General features: G+C 36.8%; 2 protein-coding genes across 2 annotated transcripts in view; one reads left to right on the forward strand and one right to left on the reverse strand.

Annotated features, from left to right (window-relative positions):
- Nucleotides 1-14,107, forward strand: part of fgl2 (fibrinogen-like 2) — a 17,934-nt gene extending 3,827 nt beyond the window's left edge. The window contains exons 3-7 of the mRNA XM_015388261.1: nucleotides 2,084-2,945; nucleotides 3,574-3,778; nucleotides 8,847-9,066; nucleotides 11,473-11,643; nucleotides 12,647-14,107. Coding sequence (XP_015243747.1) covers nucleotides 2,084-2,945; nucleotides 3,574-3,778; nucleotides 8,847-9,066; nucleotides 11,473-11,643; nucleotides 12,647-12,962 — 1,774 coding nt within the window. The 3' untranslated portion in view covers nucleotides 12,963-14,107. The remainder of the gene's footprint in view (nucleotides 1-2,083; nucleotides 2,946-3,573; nucleotides 3,779-8,846; nucleotides 9,067-11,472; nucleotides 11,644-12,646) is intronic.
- ccdc146 (coiled-coil domain containing 146) overlaps nucleotides 1-15,589 on the reverse strand; it is a 66,055-nt gene extending 50,466 nt beyond the window's left edge. The window contains exon 1 of the mRNA XM_015388283.1: nucleotides 15,561-15,589. The gene's annotated coding sequence lies outside the window, so the exon portion shown is untranslated. The remainder of the gene's footprint in view (nucleotides 1-15,560) is intronic.
- Nucleotides 15,590-15,595: the final 6 nt, after the last annotated feature.

Raw genomic sequence — 15,595 nt, forward strand, 5'->3', positions numbered from 1 at the left:
CTTGAGTACAGTAACGAAGTATTTTTACTTCGTTACTTCCCATCTCTGATCTTCAGCATCTTAGAAGTACCACTTTTCTAATATAATAATTTTATTTTGTGGTGTCACTGTAATTCTCTTCACTTTATATGTTTCTGCAATGTAGGCTTTATTTTCTCCTCATGTATAAAACTATAAATTGTCTTGCCAATAAAATGTGCTTAATAAACTTCCCTTAAGGGATATATTTGAAAAGCTAATCCAGATCTATTGAAACACGCATGAGACAATCGACTCCTAAAGCCTCTGTTGTAGGTTTTACAATTGATCAAAAATTCAAAAACTTGAAACAAAAATTCTAAAAACAAATCACTATGAAGAGTATGAACAATTCAAACTATATCTAAACTGATATATTGTTTGATATTTCAGAAAAAAACTGGACATTTTATTCCAAACTAAAATCAACTCTAAGTATGTTAGCCTGGGAGAGAACTGCTTTAGGAAGATGTGTGGTTAACTGTAGAATTAAATTGTTGATGTGTTTTAATTTATATAAGATGGTAACTTAATAATGAATGTGCCTTTCAAAGTGTTAATTTATTTATGGCCATTCTAAACAAAACCACAGAGGAAGACTACTGTATATAATATTGTGATACACAAAACAAGTCTACTGTTTATTGCTCAACAGAACTATTGTTTGTGTTTCAGCAAACAAACTATTTCATAAAGCCACCACTGGTTACACCACAGCAATTAAAACATGCAATCTTATTATCAACTGGTGCCTATGAACAATAACAGTGAGGCTACAAATTAGGACTCCTGAAGCTCCACCAAAGCATACTTGAATGAAAACATATTTTTTTATAGTATAGTTTTTTTATATTATATATATATTTTTTCTTTTTACCTCAATATCCCTTAAGAATGTTTGAATTTAAGCATTAGATGAACAACTGAAACAAAAGAACAATTAGATTAAAAACAAACTTACATCTGTATGGAATTAACCACATCTTGGACTTTCAGACAGATGGATGAATAGATAATCTGTTTTTGGATGACTTGCACAAATTAAATGTTTCATTATATGTGCAGTTTTTAAAAATATACAAAAAGGTGTTTTGTAAGAAAAAAAATAGAGGAGACCTGGTGACCCAAGATGTCATTTTTTCTGCACTTTAATCTGAAAGCCCCCTCCCCAATGATATTTGTATTGAAAATGTAAGCTTTATCATACAGCCTTTTTTTGTCAAAGGTTCAGTTGTTTAAATATTTACATTTGCTCTCGTTGGAGATGAAGGTGAGATTTTCAGATTTTCTTGGAGATAGAAACACATTTGATTTTATTCAATAACATGTTTTCTTGTATTTCCTTAGGGACTGGCTTTGACAAGTTACCTAGTGTTTCATATAATCTTAATACCTCAAAGGAAAGGAATCTATAGATTGCTTGTTGACTTTGAAAAAAAAAAAAGTGTCTAGCAACATTTGAAGAATTGAAAGTAAAACAGGTTCACCTTAAGGTCTTGCTATTCTATACACATGTTGATTTTATGTATACACATGCATATTTTTATGCGGGTAGTGCTTTTATTTTTTTATTTTATTTACTTTTATTTATTTTAGTTATTTTATCATTTTTGTGCAGCACTTTGGAAACCTTGTGTTTATTGAAATCGTGCTATATAAATTAAGTGGATTGGATTCTAAAGGTCATCAATAAAAAAAAAAAAAACTAAAAAAAAAAACCCTCCAAATCAACTAATTTCTGCTGAGTTCTAATTAATAAATGCAAAAGTATTTTACCCCACCCAACTGCGCAAAATTATCTTAATGACAATAATAAAACCAATCTTTTATCACTGTTCATCCCCGTTTACCTTTTCTCTGCCTCTCTTTTCCCCAATGTCACACTCACTCCAATCTTTCTTAATTTCTGTACTTTCTGTAAATGCTGTGGAAACTGTTTTGTAATACGCAATAGTACAGCCCCTCCCAATCTCCTATACTCGGTGCTTGCTCTCTCCCATCACTCTCTCTTCCTCTCTCCCTCCCTCCCATGTCCTGATATTAATGACACAGCTATCTGAGGCAGCAGCAGTTCCCCTGCACTCTCCTCCTCCTGCAGGCTGCACTCTTACACACACGCGCTCGGAAAGATACAAACAGAGCAACCCGCTCAAACCAGAGAGATACTGAACAGATATTTGTGTTTTTTTTTATTCTTTTACTTACAATCTTCAGGCAAGTACTTACACACTCAGACAACTCAACTCTTTCAGATTGCAAAATCATATTCAAGCTACTTCCATCCCCTCTTCTTGACCTCCAGACTTGTTTTGCTTCAGCAAATCTTGCTAAAAATAAGGACAATGTTGCTCTGCATTTGTGCCTCCCTCCTGCTCATGACCACTTTGGTGCCGAGAACCATCTGGGCAGCAGACTACAGTGTAAACTCTCACCAGCGTTGGGATGCCAGAGGACCTCAGAGTCTTGGATCTGAATCGGGTCACTCAACCTCTTGCTCTGTGAAACTCCGACCTTCTGGCCATTGTAGGAGCTCAGGAGTTGGGGCAGATGACAGTGAGGAATGCCCCTACCAGCTCACCTTGCCTCCCCTTACCATTCAGCTACCCAAGCAGTTCAGGCTGCTGGAGAAGACTATGAAGGAGCTGCAGAGCCTTAAAGAGGAGGTGAACAAGCTGAAAAGCGGGTGTCAAGAGTGTCTTATGAAGCAGAGCAATGTGGTCTTTGGATATCAGCAAGCAGACCAGGTACAGACACAGATTCCCATTCAAAGGGATGCTGAGGAAGGGCAGGCGCAGGATCTTCAGAGGGGGTCCAGCCAAGAGGAAAGGGGAGATGGCATGATTTCTGGAGCTAATTTGGATGGTACCAGACTTGGTTCCAACTTTCGGAAAATTACACCTAGCCCAAGTAATATCCAGGAGATGCAGGTAAGATGCTAACTTTATGCCTTGAAATTATTTTTCCCAAATAGGATAATTTCTGTTGCCATTTAAACTGAGGTTATTGTTACAAATCCCACATGTACTATTGTTATACCCTGACTTGCTTACAAGGAAATGCAAACACTGCAATGACAGTAATGCACCAATCCATTCCATTTTATCAAAACTATGCACATATTTAGCAAGCTGATGGCATTGGTCCTCCCCTTTTTAATGATCATAGAGAATTATCTAATAAAATGGACAAAGGTGGAGCTGTATAAACATTGGTGATACCCTAAACATGCTTAGCCAAGTGCACCCAAGTGGAACATTAACAGAGCAGATGCTTAAAGACCCGTAAAGTCTTTCTTGGCACCATTCCAGAGGAAATTCCTAACACTGTAAACCTTGATAAAAGGTAGGCATTAGAAAAACAATCGAAATGTGGTCAATTTGGGGACTAGGCGGCAAGCTTGTTGATTCTCACAGCCACTTTGGCAGACAGCCAATTGTCTCGTAGACACTGTTGCCATTCTGAAATTCAAATTGGCTGGTGCCTGCAGTAATCCACCTGCTTTGTAGTCTGTGCCAAAAACAATTTTCTCTACCCCTGCTCTTGGCCTTTTCTCAGGTGAAACTGAATAGGATGTCCGCAAGCCTTCGCAACGCCAGGAGCCAGATCTCAGCTCTGCAGGGTAGATTGGAGGGACTAAACCTGCTCAACATGGACAACGTGCAGGCAATGGTGGACAGACAGGTGGAGAACATCACCGGAACGGTCAACAAGCTGAGCTCCAGCTGTACTACTCAGTGCGCAGCACAGAACAGCCCCCAGTGTAAGCAATCTTCTTCTATGATTCTAGGGGTGATTATGTAAATAATTTAAATCCTCTAATGTTTTTATAATTTTTTTCTTGTAGCATAAAATTTACAAGATCTTTACATCCTCAGATGTACATTTCACAGCATATTTCTAGCACACTTTGATTAATATCTTCTTATCTGGTTTATCTGACTCCCATGCATGTTTTTTAACACATTTGAACAAGATTAAGAGCATTCCTAACTTTTCATTTCTGTTTAATGAATTCCCTAAAGATGTAAGCCCCAGCACAGATATTGCTTGTGCAGTTTGGGTTGTGGGGAGGCAAATGTTCTGGCACAGGGACGGTCCAATCATTCCAAAGTGGACAATGCAATCACTTGAAAAAACAAACTGCTCGACCGCCTTGTCCTTACAGGGGCTTTTGTTGTAGGAAATGGGAAACGAAAGTATCTACATTACACATTTTGTTTTAGAATGCATTTTTAATGAACTTTATGTAAATTAGTGTTTGCTTTGGATGGCAGAATTGAGCACACTCATAGGTCTTTTAGACAAGACTTTAAACTGCAAGACCTCACCACTATTCGTGGGTAGATGGAGGGATCAGATAGGACAGCAGGTGAAGTCTGAAAATACTATATCTATACTGTTACCTTTTCCTTTTTTAAGTTAGGCTAGTAAAATATGCAAATCTAATTCCAAACATTACCATAGCATATAAAAACTTTCCCTCACCAAAGCAATTAGCAGTACATAATTATGGATTCGAATAGAACATAGCCATCGTCATATTCAGGTAGTTTTATTTTAAACACACAAATTCCTTCAAATTGAGATCATAAGGAGCAATGGTGAAGCAATGTTAAACTCAGACACAAAAACTCCATTCCCATTGGCTCTTACATAACTATTTCAAGTGCTTTGACTCTCCATTAGCCTCATAGGCTGCAACTCTAAAAGGCAGAGACACATACTTGGCTTTATAGTCACAAAGAGTTCAAAAAGCTTTGCATGTAAAATCTTATTATAGTCTCTCTAAAATCTATTGGTAGGAACTAAAAACTAGCTAAACCCCACAAGCATCCCAATTTGCATTGATGTAAAAGCTCCCTTGCATGAGAGCACAGCAGAAATGCACTCTACAAAGTGAATAATTTCCTGATACTGCATGAATGGATGTGACACTGTATTGGGGCTTTCATGTGGAAAACAGATGTGAGCTTATTTCTAAGCAGATTAGCTGGGACAGCGGTGTGAAGGGAATCACGTCTCTTGTCTTTGTCTCCTCCAAACTTTGCTCTAAATTCCTATCATTTTCCCCTTTATATTTAATTTGAGAAATCAACTCAATTTTTTCCATTTCTGTCTCTCTTGCTTATTTAACTTCTAGCTTCTTTAGGCTTTGTTCCAATTCACCTCACTGTGTCTCTCCCCTCGCTGTTCCTTTTGCATTCATGCTTTTACATTTTGCTTCATAATAAGACTTGATAATAACATGAGCAGTAGTTGATGCAGCTCCCCTGACATTGCACAAGTCATGGATGGCTTAACCAGTCAGTCATACTTGTCTTTGTACAAACAATCCATCAAGTTAAGCTCAATTTAGAAAGTTAGTCTCCCTCGGGTCGAGAAAAGGACATGGCAAAGCTTGTAGAAAGGAAACTGGCAAACCTCTTTTGATGAAAGTGCAGTTTTATATCAAAGCTTAATGTAAATAAATAATTGCAGTAAGACTCGAGGGACATTGCTTAATAGAGTATTTACATCCTTAAATGTTTTAGGAGAACAATTCAAACCCCTCCATATCGTCTGAGGGCTTGTAATTCATTGAAACTCAATAAGACAAAAAGGTCCTTTGGCATAATATTATGCATTATGTGCCATAATTGTGCAATGAAGTGAAAAAAAAACAACCCTGTCAATTACTGACTGTTAATTTAACAAATTATTTTACATTTAGAATGATGTCCATCAGCAAGGGCCTGATGAGAATCAGTGTGACATAAGCTTTTGATGGAAATTTCCATTAAAAGCTGCAGAAGTTTTCTCTAAACCAGGCGTGACCAAAGTGCTGCCTCATGGCCATTTGCAACCTTTTAACCAATTTTCTAGAGTGCTATGAATTTGGTTTGCTCATTGACTAATGGAAGAAGTTAGTAAAGCTTATTACTACTGCAAAACCCCTAAAAAAAAGGTCATAATAAAAAATACTTGTCTATAGAAATGTGAGGTGCCACACCTTTTTCCTAAATCAGCAATGATTTTATTTATTTCTTGATCTTTTCTTTTGACACTGTTGGAATTAGGTTAAATTAACTTTTGATGAAGACACCCAGAACAATCTAGACCAAAATAGTCAGTCTGAAAACATTGTAAGCTGCTTACTTTATTGTTAAGCAGGTAACAATGAACAATAAACATTTGGAATTTGAACATTTTTAGCCCCCATGGAAAAAAGTTTGGTCACCCCTCAATGTATCCAGATGTGAGGTACAGTAAATATTCACTTAGAAACGCCATGCATGGATGTGTAAACTGGTAGAAAAGTTCATTGGGCACAATATAAACCAACAGTGCAGGAACTAAAATTTCAGTGAAATAGTAGTAAATAGCAATAAAAGCAATTTACAGTGTTGTAAACATGCTTTTCCACCCCTGCTGCCAATTCTGATGCTTCCCATCAGAAGTCTGCTAATGCTCAAGGCAAAATGATCGCAGTTCAAGTGTTAAGCTACATTAACTCAGTAACACAAAATGAAAATAGATCTCACAATGTGCTTTTCTACAAATGAATGTTTTCTTTTTGATGAGTTTCAATCTATCCTGAGCGAACAAACCTTTTTAAGCTTACAATGACCTCAAAGAAGAAAGCCATCATTTTATTGCTGCCTTGTCTTTATATTTGTTTCCTTTCATGATGGAAGTACTCAGTCTGAACTACACAGATAATGTGATATTCAATCAGATTAGTGTTCAAGAGGTTTTTAATAAGCGTGATGACTGTTTGTCAGACTAAGCGGCTTACATTCACTTGCCAAACAAGTTAATAAAAGACAAAGACTGCAGAGAACTTAGCCTGATAATGTAGTGAATGCTCAAGAGCATATTTAATCCTTAACTGCATAAAAAGAGGAAAACGATACATGCTTCAATATCAATAACTTCCTGTATCAACAAAATGTTTTTGATTTTAGCTGAAAAGTGTTGCATGTTTTTCTAATTACCGGTATATTAAATCTAAACTCAAACTTCATTTAAACCCAGTAGGGGGCTTCTGTGTGCAAAAGCGACTAATGCTATTTTCTCTTGCCATGACATTCTCAGAGCAGCTGTCCTCTAATTCCTCAATTAGAGACAACGTGCAGTCGTTCAGATATCAGCAATGACCAGTACTTGAATTAAAGCTACTTTCAGGCTCAGAGCCAGATTAGCTTGTCCATCCAGGGAAACTGGCTTTCTTGTCAGATGGATGAGGACAAATACAGAGGAAGTAGTGAACTGCAAAAAAAAAAAAAAAGACACTGAAAAGCGAATAGGACAGAGGAACAAAATCACAGGTCAATACTTTAAATGCCAAATGCTGACAGAGTCATTACTGTGACAAGGATACAATTTAACCCCACCCTTGACTTTTAAACCATTCTCCCCACTGAAACTCGCTATCCACAGACCTTTTGCAGTTTAAGTGTCTTCTGAAACGTGCTGAGAAAAAGAATTGGAGTCCATAAGCATCTGAAACCTCACAATGATCCCTTTTCATCTAGTCATCACACATTTTTCAGTCTAGACTTTCCCTCCAGTTACCTGAGGTTCATGTCAGTTTTAATTCACTGTTGCACTGAAAAGCTCTTGCAGGAGGAGTCAACAGCGTCAACAATGGAAACCCAACAGGGTCTACAAGCAGCTAACCTGGTGTCGAAATCATTTTAGAAGGAGCCATGCTTCTCTAATCCAGTTTCACACTTTCCCAGGTTTTGATAAGTCCATCCCTGTCACTTCATAAATACTTCCTGACACACACCTTTAAGCTCGTATTTGGAGGTTGGACTTGTACTTGCTGTGGATCACTTAAAAAAATAAATAAAACAAACAGCTGGAGAAAGATAGAGGGTGCAAAAAACTGATAAAATGATTCTGATATTGAACATGCAGTATCTATCTATCTATCTATCTATCTATCTATCTATCTATCTATCTATCTATCTATCTATCTATCTATCTAGAATTGCTTGGATGACAACTTAAGTAGGTTTTTATTAATTAAGACTTTCCTGCACATTTCTGCCAACCAAAAGATTTTAGGGTTGAGGTGGCAATGATCACGTAGATAAATGGGAAAGTTGTGATTACTGAAAAGCGAAGAATTCGACAATTAAAGAAATTGTGATCATTACAGTCATATAATATTCAGTCATAAAATTGCAAATGCCATTTTTCCTAATACAGTGTTGTAGGCATGTGCTGAATATCACTCCTAACTATGTATAAAAATCTTTTTTTTGTGGTCCAGTTCTCATTAAAGTGAGTTTAAAGAAACACCAGAGAAAAATGACAAAAGGAAAATAATCTATGACAGTACTCTACTCCTGTCTCTCCCATACTTGTTGATGCACACTGCCTACTCTGGCCATGAGACAATATTTTTAAAAGTTATAAATAATTTTTGACACAATCTAAGTTTTCAAAACAATAATGACATGTTGCTGTTTTTGTGGAAAAGCAAATGGATATTTTCACTGTAGATTGCCATAATAAGTGTATAAAAATTTCAAAATGCAGAGTTGAAATAAGGAGAGGACCTGTCGCTCACATTATTTCTTAGAAATGCATGTAAAAAAATAAATAAAAATCGAAACAATTTCCTTAAAATGTTTGAGAAAAGGGTTGCTAATTGTTTTGATTCATTTGAGTATTCTTCAACAGATAAAAAAATAAAAAATCAGGTGTCAACATTTTTGTAACATAATTTAAATATAGTTATATTTTACTGCCTTTTTAGAAACAGACTTTCACTTTAGTAAATGACACCCAATTAAAATAACTTCCATTCTTTTCTCTCTGTGTTCCTCCATCCACAGTTATCATAGCGCCTCGAGACTGCTCAGACTACAACGCGATGGAGGTGAGGAAAAACGGCGTGTACCGTGTGACCCCTGACCCTCGCAATGGAACATTTGAGGTTTTTTGTGAAATGGAGTCCTTCGGTGGGGGGTGGACTGTCATTCAGCAGCGCGTCAATGGGTCTGTCAGCTTCAACCGCACATGGACAGAGTACAAGAAAGGGTTTGGAAACCTAAGGTACATTTCTCTCTTTTTTTATTTTTTTTTTGTTTAAATTCATAAAAAGAAAACGGCTAAACACATTATTCAAGCCATACACAGAACAAAAGCTGCTGCTAAAATGGGGTCACAGAAGAGGTTATAGTGCAACCCCTCAGCATGCTGACTGTAGTGTTGAGGTAAACACTTTGCGGCTATGGAGTGAAAAATAACCCTATTTACATCAAGGTTAATTTAACCTGACAAAGATCTGCACTATAAACCTCTGGATTTAACAGCATGGAGGATCTAATAAAATCTGCAACTGAGAAGCATTATACGATTTGTAGGATGCAGCGTTTTATGAAGCTTGACTCCCCACTTTTATGGTGACTGTGGCACTAAACCAGAGTACAAAATTGGAATGCAAGCCGTGCAGAGAAAGCCATGCCTGACAGTGTCATTATTCAGAAATATTTCAGTCAAGAGGATGGTTCTACAACGGCCTCTTACAATGCAGAGCATCTATACTGCAGCATAAATGAAGAGGGGATTATAGTCTATATAACGATTCTGATCTGCTCCGCACAATGGATCAGAAAGTTATGGCACAGCTTAAGGGTGGCATAGCCCAACGTGGGGTTAAGGGGGGTACTTGAAATGCTGTTTAAGGTACTGAATGGAGTATTTCTGGAAAACTACCTGTGAAGTAATTGTACATTAAGCGTAAAGCATCAAGCCGATAATGTTATATGCAGCTATTTTATCTATTCTGCACACGCAATCATGCCATATAAATTTATCAAATTTACCCAAATTCGCAAAGCTTTGCTGACAAAAGCACTTTAAGTAATACTGCAAATATAAGACAAGCACTCAGAGATTGGAAGGCTGAAAAACAAAGTTTGGTCTGAAATATAAAGGGTGAGGAGGAAATACAAAATGAAGTCTATTGTCGGTATAAAGTGCATGAAATATTCAGAGCTTTCACTGCATAGTTTAAAAATGTAATAGGTGGCTTGGAAAGCAATTTAACAGGTTTTAATAGGTCTGATTTTAAGAATATCTACCTAGTTAGGAAAGCCAATTACTCCGTTGTGGCCAGATTCCTCTTAATAGGTTTGATATTTCTGTTGTGATTAAAGCTTTAATGTATAAAAAGTAAGAAAAGAGTCCAAGGCCCAAAAACAGAAAAAAGAAAGGTAGTCTGCTCTTATTCTATTCTGATGAATTTGCTCCCGTTTTATTATATTTTTCCAGTTTAACCTCGCTCAATAGAAAGTTCCTGGAATTTAGAAACAGATTTTTTTTTTTGCCCAGTTTATTTTTGCCCATTTGAAACTCTAAAATATTCATATTGTTATATTTATTTTTTGATCATATAAAAAGGACGAGAGTAAACTGATGTTTGATGATTTGTAAATCCTTGTCTAAAAAAAAAAAAGGGATAATTATTTTTCTTTAGAAAATATTGCAAAATTTATTTCCATCAATCCATGACAAAATAAATCATTTGGTTGGATAAGGCAGCATGCTTTTGGTTGTGTATACTGACAAGAGAAGGAAGAAGCTGGAATCAGACATAAAACTTAAGGGTTACAAAATCCCTCTTCCCATTAAACCCCAGTCAGACAGCTGCAACATTTAAACTGAAATTAAAAATCAAACTACAGTGTGTGTTTGCAGTCATTGCCGCACCCAACAGCCACACTGAGAAAGCTTTATTCTTTCACCATCTGCATTGAAATGCAGCCCTGTGTTCAGGTACTCACAGAATGTACAGCTTATTTACATGCAGTGCTGGGTCTCAGGGCATAAGCTTTTATAGAAAATGAATCCATCTATAGAATTTCACTTCACAAACCTCCAGTAAAAAAGAGCCTGGCCTGCTTTGAGATGCCATAACAATAACTAAGCCCAACTGTTCTCAATATCCCAGATCGTTTGCCACCTGTTTCACTAACATGGATTGATTTTCACATGGAAAATGAATAAAATTCTGACCACACAAAATTTTTATTTATTTATTTTTTTTGCAGGCTGCAAACGTTTCAGAGTAAAATCAATTATTTAGCACACAAGGCTGTTGATGTTTGGAAGTAATAGTCAGTGAGAAGTGCACGAGCTTACGCATTATGAAGTCAACTCTCAGATCAATATCTTCATTTATTTTTTATCTTCTGTTGTTTTTTTCTGAAAAATAACCATGGTAACTTCAATAACTATGCCAAAGGCCCCAACACTCCCTTTTACAAAAAAAAAATCTTTATCATCCATTTTTATGTGTCACATTCTTCACTTTTCTCCCCCCTCCATATGCTGAGATGAATTCATTTGATCCGAATAGATATGTAATTTCTAACCGTGTTTGAGCTTGTTTTTAATATATGCCTTATTCTCGGTTTTTCATCTTCTATTGTTCTTCTCCAACCTTGTATCTGGCAGAGGTGAGTTTTGGCTCGGCAATGACCATATTCACCTGCTGACGAAGGCTAAAGACATGGTGCTACGCATAGAGCTGGAGGACTTTGAGGGAGTCCGGGAATATGCAAAATATGACCAGTTCTACGTGGCTAATGAGTACTTACGTTACCGACTTTCCATCAGCGGATACAGGTACAGTATTAGTTAATTTATCACATGATAATTCCAGCAATTCCAGCTCAGTGCTTGCTTAAAGTCAGAGGTACAATGGTCCTATTTGGGGGCTTTTAAAGATATATCGTCATTATATGCAAGGCCAGAGGAATAATCTGGTAGGATGTTTGATCTGGTAAAAGTCAGACTTTTAAATGTAGCCCACAAGATTAGATTATGTTGAGGTTTTAATAGTTTCAAAAATAGTTTTTAGCTTGTTTCACCCATCCCAGAGTCCGTGTTTGGGATCATTTTCCTGTTGCAGCACTTCAGTATTTTATAACAAAATCTTAATCGATTGTGTTCATGGTAGTTGGAAAGAACTTGAATGTAGCCACCCTTCACTACTTAACTCACTTAGTGCAATGTACCAGTCCCATCTGCAGAGACAAAGCCATGCTTTTGTCTCCATGACCATCTGAATTTTTTCTACACGATATCTGACTTGTCTTTGTTGGTTGCAGCAGATTCTAGCTAAACCTGTATCACTACCATACAGTCAGTTTAGACAGTTTTTTTTTTTTTTTTGGTTTAAAAGCAGAACTCTGGACAGTGAAAGCTGAGTTGTTTCTAGTGGCCAAATGATTTCCACTGTTACAGGACAGTTTGGTTCAAATGGATTACATTTTGATAGCATTGGGTATTCCAACATGGCACAACAAGAATGTCACAATATAGACCAATCAGACGTCTTGAATCATCGTCCCAAAGGTTGAACACTAACCTTAAAGTCTGTTATGTTTAGGTGGTGAAATATCCAATCAGAATTATGTAAGATAATTTCCTGCAAACATTAACAATATAGTAAAGGTCCAGATTATCTATAATGAGGGGTGCATGCAAAAACTTGAACCTGTATTTGGGCTATTCGATAAATTGAAATACATTAAACTTCTATACATATTTTTGGGCTACAATTAATGGTTATTATGAGTGTATATAAGTATTTCACTAAAACTGTATATACCCCAATCTGTTACAGTGGAACGGCAGGGAACGCCATGAGTTTCAACAAGCACTTCAACCACGACCAGAAGTTCTTCTCCACCCCTGACCGTGACAACGACATGTACCCTTCTGGAAACTGCGGTGGCTACTACAGCTCCGGCTGGTGGTTTGATGCCTGCATGTCCGCCAACCTCAACGGGAAGTACTACCACAAGAGGTACAAGGGCGTGAGGAACGGGATCTTCTGGGGAACATGGCACAACATGACGACAGAGTACTACCCCACCAACTACAGGCAGGCCTTCAAGACCGTCAAGATGATGATACGGCCCAAAAACTATGCTCCTTAAGAGGACAGACACATCTTTACCCAAAAGGGGGGGAAAAAAATTAATCCATGAAATTTAAAGTGAATACATTGTCCTTTAGCTATTCACATGCTTACATAGACACACACAGACACAAAAAAGATACGCTCTACAGAAAGTTTCACTGCAGTACTAACAAAACTCAGTGTGAAATACCATATTACTGTCCACCATCTCATTTTCACTGATGCAAGTGTGGCCTTTGAAATCTTGGATTAATATGAAAATAATCATAAAGGAGGAAAATCAGCTGTGAAAAATGACAGACAATAAAAAAAAACAGTAAAGGCCAGCCTTTTTCGGGTGCTGTAATATTCTACAGGATAATTTTTCACCAGTCCCTGACATTTCTCCCACTTTCGTCCCGCTGCATCCTGCTATAATCCCTGCTGAGACTCAGCACAGCACAGCACATACCAGTAGTAAAAACTAATGAGCTATCATTTTCTCTGCTGTAAATGATTTCATAATTAACAACGACCACTCAAGTGAGGGAGCTGATGATGGAGTTTTGCCTCTGAAATTACTCATGAAAAACTTCCTGCTGGGACTGTTTAATTACACTGGGGCAGTGTGGTAATGTATCATTATCCTAAACATTATGAATTTCCCCAGGGAGGATATGCAGCCTGAGAGGTCTCCTCATAGTTCGACTTGTATGCGGGACACTTTAGGTTGCAGACTCTTGATAAATTGGGCTAGACACTAAACAACTTCAATTATTTTCTCTCATCATCCCTTGATGCACTGCAGAGCTCCTAATGTTCCACATTTTTAACTTTTAGTTTCTCCTTATCAACCATATGTACAATACTGCCATCTAGTGCTGAGAGACAGTATATCACCACATATTTCATTTTATACACATTGAAAGGCAAAGATGGAGGGAAAAAAGCAGAAATGTTTATGTTTGAGGATCTGTACAGTATTTATTTTACCCTGTTATGTATCAGAGCTTTTATATGATAATATGTACTGCTGATCATGCAGTGCAAAGTCTATTCACTGTTGACTGTGTATAATTGTGAACATTCTAAGCAAATCCGTGCATATTTGGACCTCTGTGCATCAATCATACTGATCTTTTCTATTCATATTAATCTGTCATGCCAAAATTGATTCTACATTTTTACAATAAAAAAGAAGAAAAGAAAGTTTGATGGTGTATAGTCAATTTTTGCATTTGAGAGTTTTAGTACAAGATTCAATTCAGTTTATTTCTATAGCGCCAATTCACAAAACATCTCAAGGCACTTTACAGTTCACCAGATCACACATTCAATTCGATTCAAAGTTTTCTATCTAAGGAAAACCAGTTGATTGCATCGACTCCCTCACACTAAGCATGCCTGTAGCGACAGTGGAGAGGAAAAACTTCCTTTAAACAGGAAGAAACTGCCATCCCCAGTCTGCCGAGCCCGACTGTGGTTCAAGGAGACAGAAGCAGAGATAAAAAAAAAAAAGCAACTGTAAAAGGCAGACGAGCTCTGAGCCAACTCCTATGTCAGAGGATGAAGAGAGCACATACGCATACAAGAGCATGGTAAACAAATGAACAGCATTTCAATTCATTTTTACCAATCTGGTCTGTGCATTATTTAAATATAAATTCAAAATGCATTATTAAACAGGGTGCCCTTTATTTATCATGTGAGGAACTAAGTACATGTCTCATTGGCTTACACAAAAGCCTATTTGTGCATTTTCTGTACAACTCAGTCCTATTTTTTATGCACTGTGATCCTGTCTTATATACACACCACAGCATTTTTACTATGCAATGGTCTAAAAATGGATTTAACCACTGCTTTTCTACCCATTCTGCTATACATTTCTTGCTATGTTTGGAATCACTTTCAAATACTAGTTCGTACTCAGCTTAATTCACCCTCCTTTATATTCACTTGCTAAAAAATCACTAATAAGTGTGCAGGGACATTATTGTATTTTCAGATAAAATGGAAGTTTGTTTAGACAGACCCACAGACAGAAGGATATGGTTGAAATGGAGCAGATCTTCAGGTTTTTATCTCACCTTTGAGGGAATTTACTGGGGCATCAATAGTTTTTACAGTTTTTATAAACTCTGCACTAATTTTTTATTATAAAGAAAACACATTTCAGAGCTGAAAAAGTGCCAAAACTCTAACTTTATGTAGTGGTGGTAACATTGATAATATTCAGGTAATGAAGTTCAGCTGATTGGCCAATCAATCAGGATAGGAGCCAGCTGCGGCCAATCAGAGGCGCTGAAAATTGATTTATACCGTAAAAATAAAAATAAAATAAAATAGAATTATACTTTTCAGACTTAGCTTCTCCTACTTTATCAATTGTATGTCAAATACGCATAAAAGTAAGTATGATAAAATATTGTACCATGAGTATTTAGATTTAAAAACTAACTTTTCTTGCAAGTTTCAGATAGTCGCTCTCTGTATTGAAGAAAGATTACTTAGGAAATATGTTTGTAAATAAAATACCTACCAAAGTCAAAATCCTTTTTAAAACGCCTTAAATGTGCCACTCGTGTTAGAATTATTTTATTTTCTATTCTAATCCGATTATCGGTAGTTTTACCTCATCCAGGACTTGAAAAACAGGAGTAGAAGATT

This window comes from Cyprinodon variegatus, unplaced genomic scaffold, assembly GCF_000732505.1.
Source record: "Cyprinodon variegatus isolate N-32 unplaced genomic scaffold, C_variegatus-1.0 Scaffold418, whole genome shotgun sequence".
NCBI classification, from domain to species: Eukaryota; Metazoa; Chordata; class Actinopteri; order Cyprinodontiformes; family Cyprinodontidae; genus Cyprinodon; species Cyprinodon variegatus.